The 17,291-nt window shown below is 38.6% G+C and overlaps 1 protein-coding gene across 1 annotated transcript in view; it reads right to left on the reverse strand.

Annotated features, from left to right (window-relative positions):
- Positions 1-17,291, reverse strand: part of GNS (glucosamine (N-acetyl)-6-sulfatase) — a 50,619-nt gene that overhangs the window by 12,296 nt on the left and 21,032 nt on the right. The window contains exon 10 of the mRNA XM_055328637.1: positions 13,825-13,926. Within this exon, the coding sequence (XP_055184612.1) occupies positions 13,825-13,926 (102 nt within the window). The remainder of the gene's footprint in view (positions 1-13,824; positions 13,927-17,291) is intronic.

The following is a 17,291-nucleotide window of genomic DNA, read 5'->3' on the forward strand; positions in this document are numbered from 1 at the left end:
GTCATGATCCCAGGATCCTGGGACTGAGCCCCACCCACATCAAGCTCCCTGCTCAGCAGGGAGTCTGCTTCTCCCTCCCTAACCCTGCGCACGCGCGCGCGAGCGCACACACACACACTTTCAAATAAATGTTTAAGGGGGGGCGGGGGGGGGGAGTTTATAGTGATACAGGCCCATCTCAAGAAACCAAGATCTCAAACAATCTAACCTTACATCTAAAGAAACTAAAAAAAAAAGAACAAAGCCCGAAGTTAGTAAAGGAAATAATAAAGATCAGAGCATAAATAAATGACATTGAGACTAAAAAACAATGGAAAGATCAGTGAAACTAAAAGCTGGTTCTTTGAAGAGAGAAAGAAAATTTATAAATGTTTAGTAAGAATCATCAAGAAAAAAATATAGAGGATCTAAATAAATATAATCAGAAGTGAAAGAGAAGTTACACTAAAAGGGACAATCTAGAAGAAATGGGTAAATTCCTAGGAACATAAAATTTTCCAAGAGTGATTCAAGAAGTGGGAAATCTAAACAGACCAATTACTAATAATGAAACTGAGTTAGTAATCAAAAAACTCCCACCAAACAAAAGAGCAAGACCAGACGGCTTCACAGATGAATTCTACCAAATATTTAAAGAAGAATTAATACATATCCTTTTCAAAGTATTCCAAAACTCAAAGAGGAAGGAATGCTTCCAAATTTTCATTCTACAAGGCTGGCATTACCCGGATACCAAAAACCAAGACCACCCCCCTCCCATACCTATGCACATGCATGCGTGTGCGCGCGCGCGCACACACACACACACACACACACAGTATAGGCCAGTATCCTTAATTAACATAGATGCAAAAATTCTCAACAAAATATCCGTAAACTGAACTAAGCAATACATTAAAAAAAAAATCATACACCATGGTCAAGTATCCATGGAACCAAGTATGGTTTAAGGCCTGCACAAATCAATCAACATGATCTACCACATTACTAAAAAGAAAGATAAAAATCAGGGGTGCTGAGTGTCTCAGTTGGTTAAGTGTTTGCCTTTGGCTCAGGTCACGATCAGATAAAAGTCAGATGATCAGATCAGCAGATGCAGAAAAAGCATTTGATGAAATTCAACATCCATTTATAATAAACTCAACAAAGTGGGTATACAGGAAACATATTTCAACATAATGAAGGCCATGTATGACAAAACCACAGCTAACATCATAGTCAATGGTAATAAGTGGAAAGCTTCTCTCCTAAGATCAGGAACAAGACTAGAATGCCTACTTTTGCCACCTTTATTCAACAAAGGATTGGAAGTCCTAGTCGCATCAGAACAGCAAAAGAAATAAAAGGCATTCAACTTAGAAGAGAAGTGAAGGAAGTCAGCGAAGGACAAATACCATGATTTCACTTATATGCACAATCTAAAAAAATTTGAATGAACAGAAACAGACTCCTAGAGACAGAGAACAATCTCGTGGTTGTCAGAAGGATGGTGAGGGGGTGGATAAAATAGGGAAAGGGATAAAAAGGTACAAACTACCAGTTATTATATAAATAAGACACAGGGATGCAGTGTGCAACATAGGGAATACAGTTATTAATGTAGTAACTTTGTATGGTGATGGAAGGTAGCTAGATGAACTGTGGTGATCTCTTTGTTTCCTATGTAACTGTTGAACACTATGCTGTACACCTGAGACCAATGTAATATTGTACATCAGCTATATTTCAATTAAAAAAATTGTACTTGAAAGTAAGGGTTCCTGAATTAAATGAAAAGAATAGGAGACCTATTTTAATCGGTATAAAGAGGCTTCCAAAAGGTTTCAAGATTCCAAAATAGCCTCACTGAAAGATTCATTTCAGAAGACCAAGGAAACATGAAAGACAGGTATCTAAAATAAAAGATGATAGGACTGACTCCTATGCTCCTCTCTATCCTTCTTAATGTGAGTACTCCTGTTTTTACTAGTTCTGCCAAAAATGCCTTTCCACTCCGAGGAGACTATTAACCAGCTACCTTTACAAATAAAACCACCTAAAACAAAAACAAAAACAAAAACACATAAAACCACCTTAGCGTGCCTGGATGGCTCAGTCAGTTGGGTCTGCCTTTGGCTCAGTTCATGATCCTGGAGTCTCAGGATGGAATCCTGAGTTGGGCTCCCTGCTCAGTGGGAAGTCTGCTTCTGCCCCTCACCCCACTCACGTATCTGCATGCACTCTCTCTCAAATGCATAAATAAAATTAAAACAAAACACAACCACCTGAGGTTGCAAATGATCCTTCTCAGGTCTCTTTCACTTCTTGGTCAAAGACTGAGTTAAGAGCCATAGCCAAAAGAACTTCCTAAACCTCAAGAAGAAAACCCGAGTTTTCTGAGGGGTTTAGAAAAACCTCATTATGAGGGTCTATGACCCCAGGCTGCTAGAGATTTATCAGCTTGTACACATGTTGGTAGAACCTCATGAAGGCCAAAAATGTATTTGGGAAGCAGAATGGCATAATCCTAAGGATGATATTCAAGATCCTCAATCACCAACACCGTCCTCTTATGGACCACAAAAACCTGGAAACATACAAACTGGTATTTTAACAGCCATTCCTACAGTCTTCCCTGCTACACTCATTGGTCTGTTATTCAAACATGAAAATAAAAGATGAATCTGCGGCAGAATCTGAAGCCTGTTGGGAGGTGTTCTTCCTATGTACTCCTGATTCCATACAACCTGCTCAAGCTGCCCTGTTTGTAAATGGATTATTTCCTAAAATGAATGGATTAATAAAAAAAGCAGAAAACAGGATGAGAGGCCTGATTGAACTTGTGACCTCAGCCAAACACTTTGAGAAGATTTGGACCAAGATCATAAACAAAGGTCTGCCAATCTAAGGGCCTCTTTACTGGGTCTCCCACATCATACCCTTCTAGAAAAGTCCATCATCAAATGGCTGGTCCAGGGCCAAATATCTCATTTGTAATCAACTGGGGCACTTTAGAGAAACTGTCTTCAAAGGCCCTACACAGATCTTCAATGTCCTCAAGAAAGAGCTCCTATATGGGTCATTCCCAAAACTGACAGGGCTCTAAGGGACCCTCCAGTAAACTATCAGTAATACCCTTAAGCACCCAAGGGGAAAATAAAATTAATCAAGTACTTTGCTCAATTTTGATAGATACCAGGGCTATACTTTCTATTTTAAATCCCACTCTTGGGGTACCTAGATGGCTCGGTAGGTTAAGCATGACCAAGTCTTGATTTTGGCTCAGGTCATGATCTCAGGGTCGTGGGATCGAGCCCCACATCAGGCTCTGCACTCAATGTGGAGTCTGCTTCGAATTCTCTCTCCTTCTGTACCCCCACCCTGCTTGCATATGTGCTCTTGAAAATAAATAAAATCTTAAAAAAAAAACACAAAACAACAAACCCCACTCTCATAGCAACAAATCCCTTAAGAGTGAAAAGGTTTATTACTAGAGGTTATCTAATAAAGACAGAATTTCTATCTTGATCAGTATAAATGACTTTGGGACCTTTTACTTAAAAGCCTCCTTTCTCACTCTGCATTACAGCCCCAATTTATAGAGATCTGTCTAAATTAAAAGGGCTAAAAAATTTTGCTGCTAATGTGACCTCACTTTAGAATCTCCTGACCAACCTGAACCTGATCTGATGTTCCTTATGATCTGTCTTTGTTACAGATGAAGAATTATTCCAACAGAAATCTCTTATTTTTTTTTAAAGATTTATTTATTTATGATAGACATAGAGAGAGACAGAGAGGCGCAGAGACACAGGAGGAGGGAGAAGCAGGCTCCATGCCTGGAGCCTGACGTGGGACTCGATCCCGGGACTCCAGGATCACGCCCTGGGCCAAAGGCAGGCGCCAAACCGCTGAGCCACCTAGGGATCCCTGAAATCTCTTACTTTAACTGAGATGCCTGAAAAATCTGTGGGTGACTTCAAATTCTGACATTGGGAGAATAACAAATGCAGACCCTATAGAAATTCAGACAGATAGGATTAAACTTACTCCTGTATTGCCCCAATATCCATTAAGGCATGCACACCTTGCCCTAGGGTCACTCATCCCCGGTTCCAGTCCCTGCAACATGCAGATTTTGCCAGTCTGGATACATGATGGGGAGGGGATGGCAATTTGTCTGGGACTTCAGAGTCATCCTGAGTTATTCCCTATTTCCCAGTTCTTCCAAATGCAAACACCCTTTTGTCACAAGTTCTTCCAGACTCAAATGGTTCACTGTTGGAAGACCTGTTTGGCCTTTTCAGCATCTCTGGAAACAGCCAATATCAATTTGCTTTTACTTGAAACAATAATACATCTGGACAGGCATGCCTCAAGAATTCATTAAGGTCCCTTATCATCCCCATGTACTCCATCAAGATTTCATTATCCTCCAGTTCCCTGGGAGATCAATCCTTTTACAATATGCAGACCATCTCTTTCTATGCTCAGCTACCAAAGGTGTTTATAAGGATTCCATTTACCTGTAGCAATTAGCTGAAAAGGGACTTCCAAATCAAACTGCGGAAGCGCAGAAGCAGGTGACATCAAAGTACACTGCTTCCCCCGGGATCAAGACTTCATACTTTAACTGAACATGAAAATTTTTTTTCTTGGGACGTCTGGGTGGCTCACTGGTTGAGTGTCTGCCTTCAGCTCAGGGCATGATCCCAGAATCCTGGGATCAAGTCCCTATCAGGCTCCGTGCATGGAGCCTGCTTCCCCTGTCTCTGCCTCTCTGGGTCCCTCATGAATAAATTAAAAAAAAGAAAGAAAAAAGAAAAGAAAGAAAAGAAAAGAAAAGAAATTTTTTTTTCCTTCTTCTTTTCTTTACTCTGGTCTTGGCCTGGAAAGATAATGCCTTTGATCTGTTATCTCCCAGGCCAGTCCTAAGGAAGATAACCTTTCAGACTGCTGGATTTATCGTCAAAAATTCTAATCTATCCATGAGGCTAGAGATCCCATGGTCTTCCCTGTGACCAATTTCTCTTCTCTTACAATGTTACTACCCATCCCCCACCCCCTTTAAAAAGCTTTGACCAAGTTCAAATCTTATGGTTAGACTATCCTGTGCCTTTTTACCTTTCTCCATTTATAACTATTATGGGCTCAATCAGAAACAAGTATCTATGTAAATCTTAGTACACCTGCACCACCACGTTCTCATGATCACGTAGGTCAGACCTGTTCCTTTTCACACAAAGATCTCACGAACAGCACACATCGTTGCAAGGCATTTAGAACGACTCTATTTCAAGCTAGGAGATTTTCTTCCCATCTGTGCTGAAAACCTAACTGACCCCTGACTTGACTGGGTAAATGTCACAAACTCTGTAAATGAATCCATCAATACGGCCACTTTAACTGAGACAGGGTGTCTTTTTCTGTGATTATCACTCTCCTTAGGCCTATGGATGCCTAGACAGCTGGCACATTGCTGGGCAATGTCTTAGGTTATCTGTGCCCCTAACTTTTCATAATGAACTAAGATAGCTCATTTGTTGACTCCCTTGGGTTTATACATCAAGTTAGAAAGAAATTACCAGGAGACATTCATGACTCAGGATTCACCTCCTTTGGCAGGGGCATACTTGTCTTATTCTCAGAAAATATAAATTAGAATATGATTAGAAACTTCTCCTTAACTCAAAAATATTGCAGAATCCATAGCTAAGACTAAGCTGTCCAATAAAGATCCTTAGACTCTCTGGCCAAAATTGTTCTTGTTAATAGAATAGCCCCTGATTATATTTTGGCTGAACACAGAGGTGTCTGAGCTATGGCCAAAACCAACTTCTGTGCTGGATTAACACTTCTGGGGAAGTTGAAACTCAGTTATGTAAGATTACTGAGTAAGCCACTTAGCTCAAAAAGGTGACTCCTTCACCTTTGACTGATTTTGATTGGTCTGGGTCTTGGGGACTCCAAACATTGGAGTTAATTATGAGTTATTAGGAGTTAGTCCTGTTCATAATAAGCAGTCCCCACCTTTATCTGTGGGGGGTACATTCTAAGACCCGCCTCCATGGACGCTGCAAACCACGGAGGGTACTGAACCCTAGTTATACCACTTGTTCTTATACATACATACCTATGACCAGTCTTATTTATAAGGCATAAGAGATTCACAATAACAATAAAATAGAATTATATTATAAGGTATGTGAATGTGGTGTCTCTCTCGAAGTATCTTTTGTACTGTATTCACCCTTCTTGCAATGTGAAATAAGATGACACAGACACTGTGATGTATTACGGACACTGTAATGTCAGGCTACTACTGACCTTCTAACAACACTTCAGAAGAAAGATCATCTGCTTCCAGACCATGGGTACCTAAAACCATGGAAGGTGAAATCACAGATAAGGGGTGACTACTGTATTTTAGTTTCCCAGGTGATACTATGTGGGACCAACTTTGACACTAATGGTCTGGAAGGGTCATTAAGCATTTTCTGTCAAAAGCCAGACAGTAAATATTTAGGGTCTATGGTTATATGGTCTCTGTTGTAACTACTCAACTTTGCAGTTGTACCAGGAGAGTAGGCCTAGACAATATATTCATGGAAGAATGTGGCTGTGTTCTAACAGAACACAATTTATGGAAATGTGGGTGGGCTAAACTTTGGCCCATAGGGCCAAACTTTCTGACTGAAAGGTTCTGTATCTGTGCAATCAAAACAATGGCTTCTGAGCACTGGTTATGTGGCTAGTGACATGGAGGAAGTGAATTTTTCATTTGATTTTAGTTTATTTAAATAGCCACATGTGGCTGGTAGCTACTAATCAGGGCAGAGCTAGAGCTGTAATGGCAATGCAGACTCTGCTGCTCTGCAGCATAATACATCAGTACTTTCACTAGAATAACTTCCAAAACAAAACAGGAACAAGGAAAAGAACCGAGTCCTAATGGCACTTCCACAACTGTGCAGAGAAATTAACTACAGGGGATCCTCAAACATAGGGGTTAAAGGAATGTCACAACACCCCGTGTGGTCAAAAATCTGAATATAACTTTTGACTCTCCAAAAACTTAACTGCTGACAGCCTACTGTGAACTGAAAGCCTCCCTGACAACACAGTTGATTAACACATGTCTGGTGTATGTATTATATACTGTATTCTTACAGTAAGTGAGCTAGAGAAAAGAAAATATCTTAAAAATCATGAGGGAGAGAAAAATATATTTACGGTACTGTAATTTCCCACACCGGTAAGTTTGTCTTCTGTTTACAAGACGATCTCTTTCGTGCCTACGTTAATACCGTCTTATATGATACAAGGCACTGCACATCTTATATATATGGCCAGCACTAGATATCAAAAATGAAAAAAACATGAAAAAGAAATTCATGTTTATTTACAGATATAATGATTCATGTGCTGGTAACAAAGAAGCAGAAATATAGTTGCTTTTGATGGTAACCTAGTGTAGGTGACACAACTGCTTCATGGTAGCCTAGCTCAATGAATGGTTATAAAAATTTTCATGGCAAAAGAAATTTATGGCACACAGTGTTATAGTCATATTCATAACACAGCACTGGAAACATTATTAAAAAATTCTTACCAGTGATGATAGGCTGATACTCAGTTTCTCCAATTATGGGAGAGTGAGAGAGCCATAGTGCACAGTAATGTAATTCTTTGAAAGCAAAAACAGTAAGCAAACTAACATATTATTAATTTTATATTAAATATAAAATTACCTTATGCCTATGTAAGGATAGGCTATCCACTTCCGTACAAGTCTTGTAGACAGTGTTCTACATGGTGAATACTTAGGCAATGATGCTGATACAGTTCTTGCCATACAGTTATTAGATTTTTAAACACAAAGACACAGACCTACACAATGTAAGGTTATTAACTGTACAGCATGATGACTGTTCAACTATTAAACAGTCCACCATAAACGTCCTCATCCTAGTCATCTTGTTGACTAGGCTGAGGAGGAAGAGAAAGGGTCGGTCTCACTGTTCCAGTGCTGGCGGAGGTGGGAGGGGAGGCAGGAGCACTCAGTGTAACTTTACAAAATAAACATCCTAATTTTTGTCTTTTTTGCCTTTTCATTTCTCTAAAAATGTTTCCATATGGTACCAATCCTTCTTTTACTGATTGACATAGAAGGGTCCTGTCACTAAAGAAGTTAAAAGCAGTCTTGAATAATCAAAACCCTTCTGCCAGATTGTCTGATGTCAATTCTCCAAGATCCGTATCTTGAAACCCTTTAACACCCCCATGTACTTTTTGCCATACCCATAATTTCTTTCACAATTTCCTCTATTGTTAAGTCTCGTGAAGTTAGGCACATCTGGACACACTTTTCTCCAGCAGGAATTTATTGTTTTGGCTTTGATGGCTCTTTCTATAACAACATCTTCAGTGGTGTAATCTTTCCAGACTTTCATGATATTCTACTAGTAGGCTTCTCTTCCATAGTGTTGACAATCCTTTCCATAGAGTACTGTGTGTAATGAGCCTTACAGGTTTTTATGACCCTTGGCCTAGAAACTGAATTAGAGACACTGTGTTTGGGGGCAAGGTTCTGGGTGGGCATCTTCACTGTCCAATGTCAAAAGGACTTTAAAAGGCAGTCCCTTATTGGCAATGTATTTTCTCCTGACTTCAGGAATAAAACATTGATGGAACCAATCCAGAAAATGGGTTCCTCACTGTCCAGGTCTTCTTATAAAACCAAAAGACTAGCAGCTGGTATTTACCTTTTCCCTTAGTAGCTCAGTAGTCCCGATATTAATCCAACTGCATGTGCACAAAATAGGAGGAGTTAGCCTCTCCCTTTCTGCCTTCAGTCTTGATGTTTGCTTCTCCTCCTTACTAATAAATGTCCTTTGTAGCATTTTTCTCCAGAATAGGGAATTCTTTTTTTTAAATAATTTTTTATTGGTGTTCAATTTGCCAACATACAGAATAACACCCAGTGCTCAACCCATCAAGTGCCCCCCTCAGTGCCCGTCACCCTGTCACCCCCACCCCCCGCCCTCCTCCCCTTCCACCAACCCTAGTTCGTTTCCCAGAGTTAGGAGTCTTCATGTTCTATCTCCCTTTCTGATATTTCAGAATAGGGAATTTCTACTTGCATTAAAAACCTGTTCTGGCAGATATTCTCAATGATTTTCTTTTTCTTTTTTTTCTTTCTTCTTTCCTTCTTTCTTTCTAGTTTTTATTTGAGAGCGAGCACGAGCCAGGTTGGGGGGGGGGTGCGGGGAAGGGAGAAGTGGACTCCCTGCTGAGCAGGGAGCCTGATGCAGGGCTTGATCCCCAGACCCTGAGATGAGATGAGCTGAAGGCAGATGCTTAACCAAATGAGCCACCCAGGCGTCTCTCAAGGGTTTTATTAATGGCACCTGGGAAACTCATCCATTGCCTCTTGGTCAACAGAAGCTGCTTATTCTGTTACACTGACATTTTTTAAGTCAAACTACTTTCTCAAATTATCAAACTGTCCTTTGTTGGCATTAAGTTCTCCATCTTTAGATGCTTCATCTTCCTTTTGCTTTAAGTTCTCATATAAGGACTCTGCTTTTTCTTAAATTATATTAGAATCTATAGGTATGCCTTTCTTATAGCAATCTTGCTTCCACATGAAAGCTACATTTTCAATACAAGATAAAAAGATATTTTGCAAAGAGTGTAAGGTTTTCACACCTGTTGGCATAGCTACAGTGATGGCTTCTTGAATTTCCTTTTTTTTCTCCCCACACTGGTCTTCATGCTGGACTAATTTATCTTGAAATGGTGAACCACAGTGGCAGACCTCAATCTACAGTACATATCAAGCAATTCAACTTTTTCTTATGATGTCATGACTTTTCTCAGCTTCTTGGGAGCATTTCCAGCATCCCCAGTGGCATTTTGCATGGGTTCCGTGGTGTTATTCAAGGCTCATGGTATTGCAGAAAATACAATGAAAAATACACGAGAACCAGAAGAGATCATTTTTTTACCATGATCCCCAATTTATTGGAGAGACAAGCCATTCATGCAGAGATGATTAGCATCACATGGGATTTTAAGCAGCTACAACACTTAAGCTCAGCAATTGGAGGCGGCTAGGAAATTACAGTGTGTACTGCAGTTAATTATGTGCAGTTATAACTTAATACTACATCATTTATTTATATTTCTCTTGACTGAACAGTGCCATGTATATTCTGTGTAAGTTTTAACTTTCTAACTTTTTAACTTTCTACTTTTATGCATTTGTGACATCTCTTTTTATTTTTTCAATTCTTCTAAGCTATGTGGTATGTCTGCTAGTTTTTAAAAATTGTCACATATCTCCAAAAAAGTTTTCCAATGTTTATCAAAAAATATTTGCGTGTAAGTGTACTCACACAATTTACACCCATGTCATTCAAGAATCAACTGCATAGTGGTTTACTGTGTAATGCATAGTAATTTCACTTCCACAGTGAAGATTTTTTTTCCTAACTAGAAATAAGTAAGGCACATAGAATAAAATTTGCATGGGGAACATTAAAAGATATAAATTTTCCTCTTACTGGACCTATAGATTCAATGCAATTCCAACCAAAAATCCAACATGAATTTTCGGTTAATTTTAAAAGCTGTTTTCAAAGTTTATATGGAAGAATGGTAGCCAGGATCCCTACAAGGACAGAGAGGTTTGCCTTTATAAAGATTTAATTACACAGCTTTATAATAAGACAAAATGATACTGGTAAAAAGGATAGACAGACTTGTGGAACAGAAAAGACAACCAAGTAGATATGGAGAAAAAAATGAAATTGGATTTCTGACTTATACCATACCAGAAAATGGTTTCTAGATACATCGAGAACTTTCACGTAAGAGGTAGAAGTACAAAACTATTCCAAGAAAACCTAGGAGAATTGTTTTTTGATCTCAAGGATCAGAAGCAATTTTATAAACAAGATACAAAGAACACAAACCATAAAAGAGATGATTTATACATTTAATTCCTGTGTTCTCATATCTTTTTAAAGATTTATTTATCATGAGAGACACAGAGAGAGAGAGAGAGAGACAGAGACACAGGCAGAGGGAGAAGCAGGCTCCCTGCAGGGAGTATGATGTGGGACTAGATCCCAGGACCCCAGGATTGCAGACACTTAACCACTAAGCCACCCAGGTGCTCTGTTTTCTCATATCTTAATGTAGAGAGAAGACAAGTCACAAACAGGGAGAACAGGATGGGCATTAAGAGGCACTTCACAAGGGAAGCAATACAAAAAGCTTAAGTGAAAAACTGATTCACTGATCAAAAACTCAGTTAAGGGGTGCCTAGGTGGCTCAGTCAGTTAAGCATCTGCCTTTGGCTCAGGTAATGATATTGGGGTCCTGGGATCAAGCCCCACATCAGGCTCCCTGCTCAGTAAGGAATCTGCTTCTTCCTCTCCTGCCCCTCTACCCATGACCCCCTGCTCATCTCTCTCCTGTTCTCTCAAAATCTTTAAAACAACCTTCAATTAAAAAATGGGCAGAGGATTCGAATAAATGTATCTCCAAAGAAGATACACAAATGTCCAATAAACACAGAAGATGTTCATCATCATTACTCATTAGGAAAATGCATTATCAAAACCACAATGAGATATTACCTTGTACCCACTACAATGTAATAAAATGACAGTTACCAAGTGTGGCAAGGATGTGGAAAATTTTGAACTCTTGTGCACTGTTGGTGGGAATATATAAAATTGTGCAGTTGCTTTAGAACAGACAGTTCCTCAAAAGTTAAACATACATCACCATACAACCTAGCAATTCTATGAGGTATATAGGTTATGTACCCGAGAGAACGGAGAACATTTGTCCACACAAACACTTGTATACAAGATGTTCTCAGCTGCATTACTCATAATAGCAATAAAGGGAAAACAACCTACCAACTGAGGAATGGATAAACAAATGTGGAATATTCATACAATGGAGTATTATTTGGTAATAAAAGGAATGAAATACTGATACATGTTACAACACGGATGATTTCTCAAACCTTATTCTTAGTAGAAGCTAGTCACAAGAGGCTACAGATATGCAAGATTCTGTTTATACAAAATGTCCACAATAGACAAATCTACAGCACTAGAAAGTAGATTAGTGCTTGCCTGGTGCTGGGAGAGGGAGCAATGGGGAAGAGACTGCTAATGTATCTGCAGATTCTTCTTGGGATGCCGAAAATATTCTAAATTTATATTACGTACGGTGGCACAACTCTGAATATGCCAAAAACTACTTGAATTATAAACTTTAGTGAATTGTATGAATTAAGTGAATTAAAAACTGTTTAAAATGATTCATCTCATCAATAAACAAGGAAATGCATGGTTGTACCAAATGGAATTTTGGTCTTTTCTACCAGCTAGATGGGCAAAAATTAAGTTGTCTGAAAGTTTCTTATAGAGAACAAAGGGAATTCTCATACATTGCTCGTGGGAGTGTAAATTGATGACCATTTTATAAAAATAACTTGGAAATATCTGTAGAAATGAACAATGTGCAGTTCCTGTACCTTGGTATACACACATGTACACTGAAAGACATGTATAAAAAGGCTCTAATGGCACTGTTCCTAAAACAAAACTAGGACAACAGAAAGGTCTATTGACTGACAAGAAAACAGATAATTAAGTTGTGTGCGTTCATACAATGGATTATTAGGCATCTGTGAACATGTGAACATGAACATAGAATAACAAATTCTAACAGATTGACAAATCAGTAATAGTCACCTATGAGTCATCATAAATGGCTATCGTATTTTAATATTGATCCTTTCAAGTGAATATTGATCCTTTCACAGATCCTTAGTTCTGTGCAGTGCGAGGCACACAGTAGATACTCAAGTATTTCCTGAGTTAATTTTCTTTAGAATGAATTTCCAGATGGAACCGCTTAATGTATGTATTCATTTTTTTAAGATTTTCATTTTTTAAAGATTTACTTATTTGAGAGAAAGAACAGGGGGAGGGACAGAGGAAAAGGGAGAAACAGACTTTCCACTGAGCACAGAGCCCTACCATCAAGCTCAATCCCATGACCTGAACCGAAATCAAGATCTGGTCGTTTAATTAAGTGAGCCATCCAGGCGCCCCTACGATTTTATTTTTAAGTAATCTCTACACCCAGCATGGAACCTGAACCCACAAGCCCAAGATCAAGAATCACATCCTCTACCAACTGAGCCAGCCAAGGGGCCCTTAAGATATGAATTCTAAAGTGAAATGTCTTGTCAAATTAGCCTCCTGATAGCTCATACTGATTACACTTTAATGAACCCAGACTGAGTAGTTTCCATTTTCTCAGACTCTGGCAAATACTTGGGTATAAACCTTTTTAGTCTTTGCCAGTTCTGAAGGCAATAAAGGCCTCCTTCAGTTAAGCATTTCTTTGATCAGCTCTTTTTGCATTCACTGTGGCCATTTCTAAATCCTCTGTGAGTTGATTAGTTCCTTTTTTTTGCTCATTTTTCTACTGGGATATTAAGCTTTGCTTTCTAGGAACTCATCTATTATGACCAAGTACCCTTTTTCATATATGTCTCAAATATTTTCCCATTTGTCACCTGCCCTCACTTTGTTTAGGATAGGTTTTTAGGAGGGGTAAAGAGGAAGAAGGGAGGATACATATCTGTTTATATGTGGTCCAGTCTTTTAGAAGACTCTCACCACCGAAAAAAATTCTTTCTGTTCCCCAAATTTCAGTTTAAAATTTAAATTTTTAATTCTAAATTTGTACAATGTGGAATTTATTTCAGAGTCTTGGCTCAGGCATGATTGAGGGCTTTATACTCACCAAAATGGGCAATAAAGACATCCCATCCATCTGTGTCTTATTCAGGTTATATCCAGCAATATCCAAAATAGTAGGACCCAAGTCAATGTTGGCAACGAGCATCTATGAGAATGAGGAAAAAACAAGGTATCTAATACACAGTTGGTCTGGTTTTCCTTTTCTATCTATAATAAAGCTCTTCCCCCCACCCCATGAGACAAACTATTATTTACTATTATCTTTTGTACAGTCCAGACTTACTGATGTGTTACTGATTCATTGATTCAAATGTAGTAATTCAAAAAACAAAACATAAAGGTTTATAAGACTTGTAATACATGCCCCTGGGAAGTTGTGTACCTGTTCATTCCATACTGTTATCGATCAATACATTTTTCAAAATTTCTTTGGGACTGCCTGAAGTCTGATGGATCAGAAGAAAATGTTGGGCTAGTTATTTTATACAAAGTATTTACAGCCTGTATTTCTACAGTTCACTAAACTTGATTTCAAATGGGCTCCTGATATTTTTGAAATCCTAGAAGGCTGAATAATTCTTACCAAGGAGGATATTAGCCCTTTTTTTAGTTTCTCAAAGTAATAACACTACTAAAAAATGTTTGCAATAGCGGGTAGAAGAGGAGGATTAAAAAAAAAAAAATGTCTGCAAATGGCTTTGGAGACTGGAGAAAACTCATTCCAACACTGCATCGATAAAAGTTTCCTTAAAGAGCACAAAATTTAGATGTGCTAAATAAACTCTAGAAATTAAGGTTACTGTCCTGCATTTATGCCTTGCCTTATTCCTTTCATTTACGAGATGATTTTCCTTCTATATACAAATCCTGTTTAGGACTTAAACCAGTAGAGTCCTATAGAAATATAATGGGACCACATATGTAATTTAAAATTGTCTAGTGACCATATAAAGTCAAAAAAAAAGGGGAAAAATTCACTATGTATATTTTATTTAACTTGATATGTCAAAAATGGCACTATTTCAAATGTAAGCAATATAAAAAACTTAATGAGATTTTATCTTTTATTTTTGAACTAAGTCTTTGAAATCTGGAATGTTATAATTATAACACATCTCAGTTTGGACTGTCCCATATGTTTTGGCTCAACAGGCACAGTAGCTGATGGCCACTGTAGTGGACAGTGCAGAGACATACATAGGACCTAAGCATACACTTAAAGTCATTTAAATCACAGGCTAGTAAAAAAGTTTCTTTTTTTTTTAAATTTATTTATTTATGATAGTCACAGAGAGAGAGAGAGAGAGAGAGGCAGAGACACAGGCAGAGGGAGAAGCAGGCTCCATGCACCGGAAGCCCGATATGGGATTCGATCCCGGGTCTCCAGGATCGCGCCCTGGGCCAAAGGCAGGCGCCAAACTGCTGCGCCACTCAGGGATCCCTAAAAAAGCTTTCAGAGTGGTGAAGACAATCCACCAGGGAAACTAATGTTTACTGAGCATCTATTCTGGGCCAGTCCTTATGGTTTATCCGTTAATCCTCACCATGACCCTAGGATGCAGTATTTCCATTTTACAGATGAAGAAATGAAAGAGAAGTAACGGAAACAAAATCAATGGCTTAAAATTGAAAAGCTACCATTTACTGAAAGGATATAACAGTCTTCAGGACTGTTGAGAAAACTCAGAGCATCTTAGGCAAGGCCAAGGGGGGATTAAAAAAAAACTTAACTCAGGAACTTTTCATTTAAAAACAAAATCAAAAGTACAGACATAAAAGGCAAGAATACATCTTTAGAGCACTGTTCATCAGGGGTCAGATTTCCTGGCAGCTACGATGGCTCTTATAAGGCACAATAATAAACTTATCTGGGGTCTGAATCAATTAGCGTAACCTTGCAGCTATCAGAAATTACTATTCAGTGGCAAGCCACTCATAGGAAAAGCAATCCTCTCTTACCTTTATACTTAAGTGATAAAAGTGAGAAAATTAGAATTAGATTTCTAATTCTAGATTAAAGAATTAGAATGGATACTATGGGCCCATGATCATAATGACTTCTAGAGACACTAGTAATTCAAATTCCTAAAATGGTACTGCTTTTATCACTAAGTATAAAAGTTACTGAGAAAACCCCCACAAAAACGTTGTCTCTAGGGATTATACAGGACCCAGAGTAAGAGATATCTTCCTAATTCCAAGTCTCCCAGGCAAGCTGAGCCACTTTGAATATAGTTCACAGAGTAGGTATGAATACAGAAAAAAAAAATCACACAGGCAAGAATAGACAAGCAGAGACAAACAATCTCCAGAATCAGATCAAGGTAATAAGACCCTGATACATTGCTAAAAGATCTTCAATCAGGTCTAGAACATGAATGAAGCCAAATTCACAGGTATTACTAAGATGTCCAAGGCAGTTTTATAAGGAAAAAAAAAAAAGGAAACACCAAAATAACAAAACCCACAGAGACATAAAATGGTGACTGCCTATTTCACCAGGAGTTGCCTCAAGAGCCATTAGCTGTATGATGGTAGGCTCTCTCCAATGGCAGTCCCCTCTACGAGGAGTAAGGTCTGTAAGTTTCAGTACAAGTCAAGATCACTAAGACTTGTCCCAACTACCATAAACGCTATCCCAGGACTCTTTGTTCCCAGATATTTGCAATAATAACATTTTCCCTAAAAATAACAAATTCTCTTCCCTTCTAGGCTTTGGTTTGAATAAGAAGAATCTCAAAATTAGAATGCTAGGTCAGAAGATAGGAGACTTCTAGTGGATACAGAGTGTAAGTTAAGAACTCACAGAGAGGGCAGTCCGAGTGGCTCAGTGGTTTAGCGCCGCCTTTGGCCCAGGGCGTGATCCTGGAAACCTGGGATCAAGTCCCACATCGGGCTCCCTGCATGGAGCCTGCTTCTCCCTCGGTCTCTCTCATGAATAAATAAATAAAATCTTTTTAAAAAAAGAACTCACAGAGATTTCTACCTCTCTGGTTTTTACAAACAAGAATTAGAATGGATACTATAGACCCATGATCATAAGGACTTCTAGAAATACTAGCAATTCAAGTTCCTAAAATGGTACTGCTTTTACCACAAAGTATATTGGAACTTTTTGAAAAGCACTAACCAAAAGTAAATTATTTCATAAACCACAGGCTCCCAGATGTTTGGGAATGTTCTCAGGATTTATGTATGTAGGTATTCTCATCAAATAAAAGCTCTTAGAAAATTCTGGGGCATGAAATCAAGAGATATCGTGCCTTGGAGCTGCTTGTTAGCTCTAGAAGAATGACAGCGCTACAGAATTACTGAGAAAAAAATAAGACCGCTCTCAGCAGGATACATCAAGTTTCCAAATAGACATTTAAGCCTTGATTTTAAAGAATTCATGTAGGGTTATCAAAGACTCCAAGCACAGCAGAAAATCCATGTGGTAAAAAGCAGTGGAACTGCATAAGAAAGCAGAGGACTCCCCACATCTAGGGCTACTTCACCTGGATTAATGCC

The sequence above is a fragment of the Nyctereutes procyonoides genome, unplaced genomic scaffold, assembly GCF_905146905.1.
Source record: "Nyctereutes procyonoides isolate TBG_1078 unplaced genomic scaffold, NYPRO_anot_genome, whole genome shotgun sequence".
Lineage (NCBI taxonomy): Eukaryota > Metazoa > Chordata > Mammalia > Carnivora > Canidae > Nyctereutes > Nyctereutes procyonoides.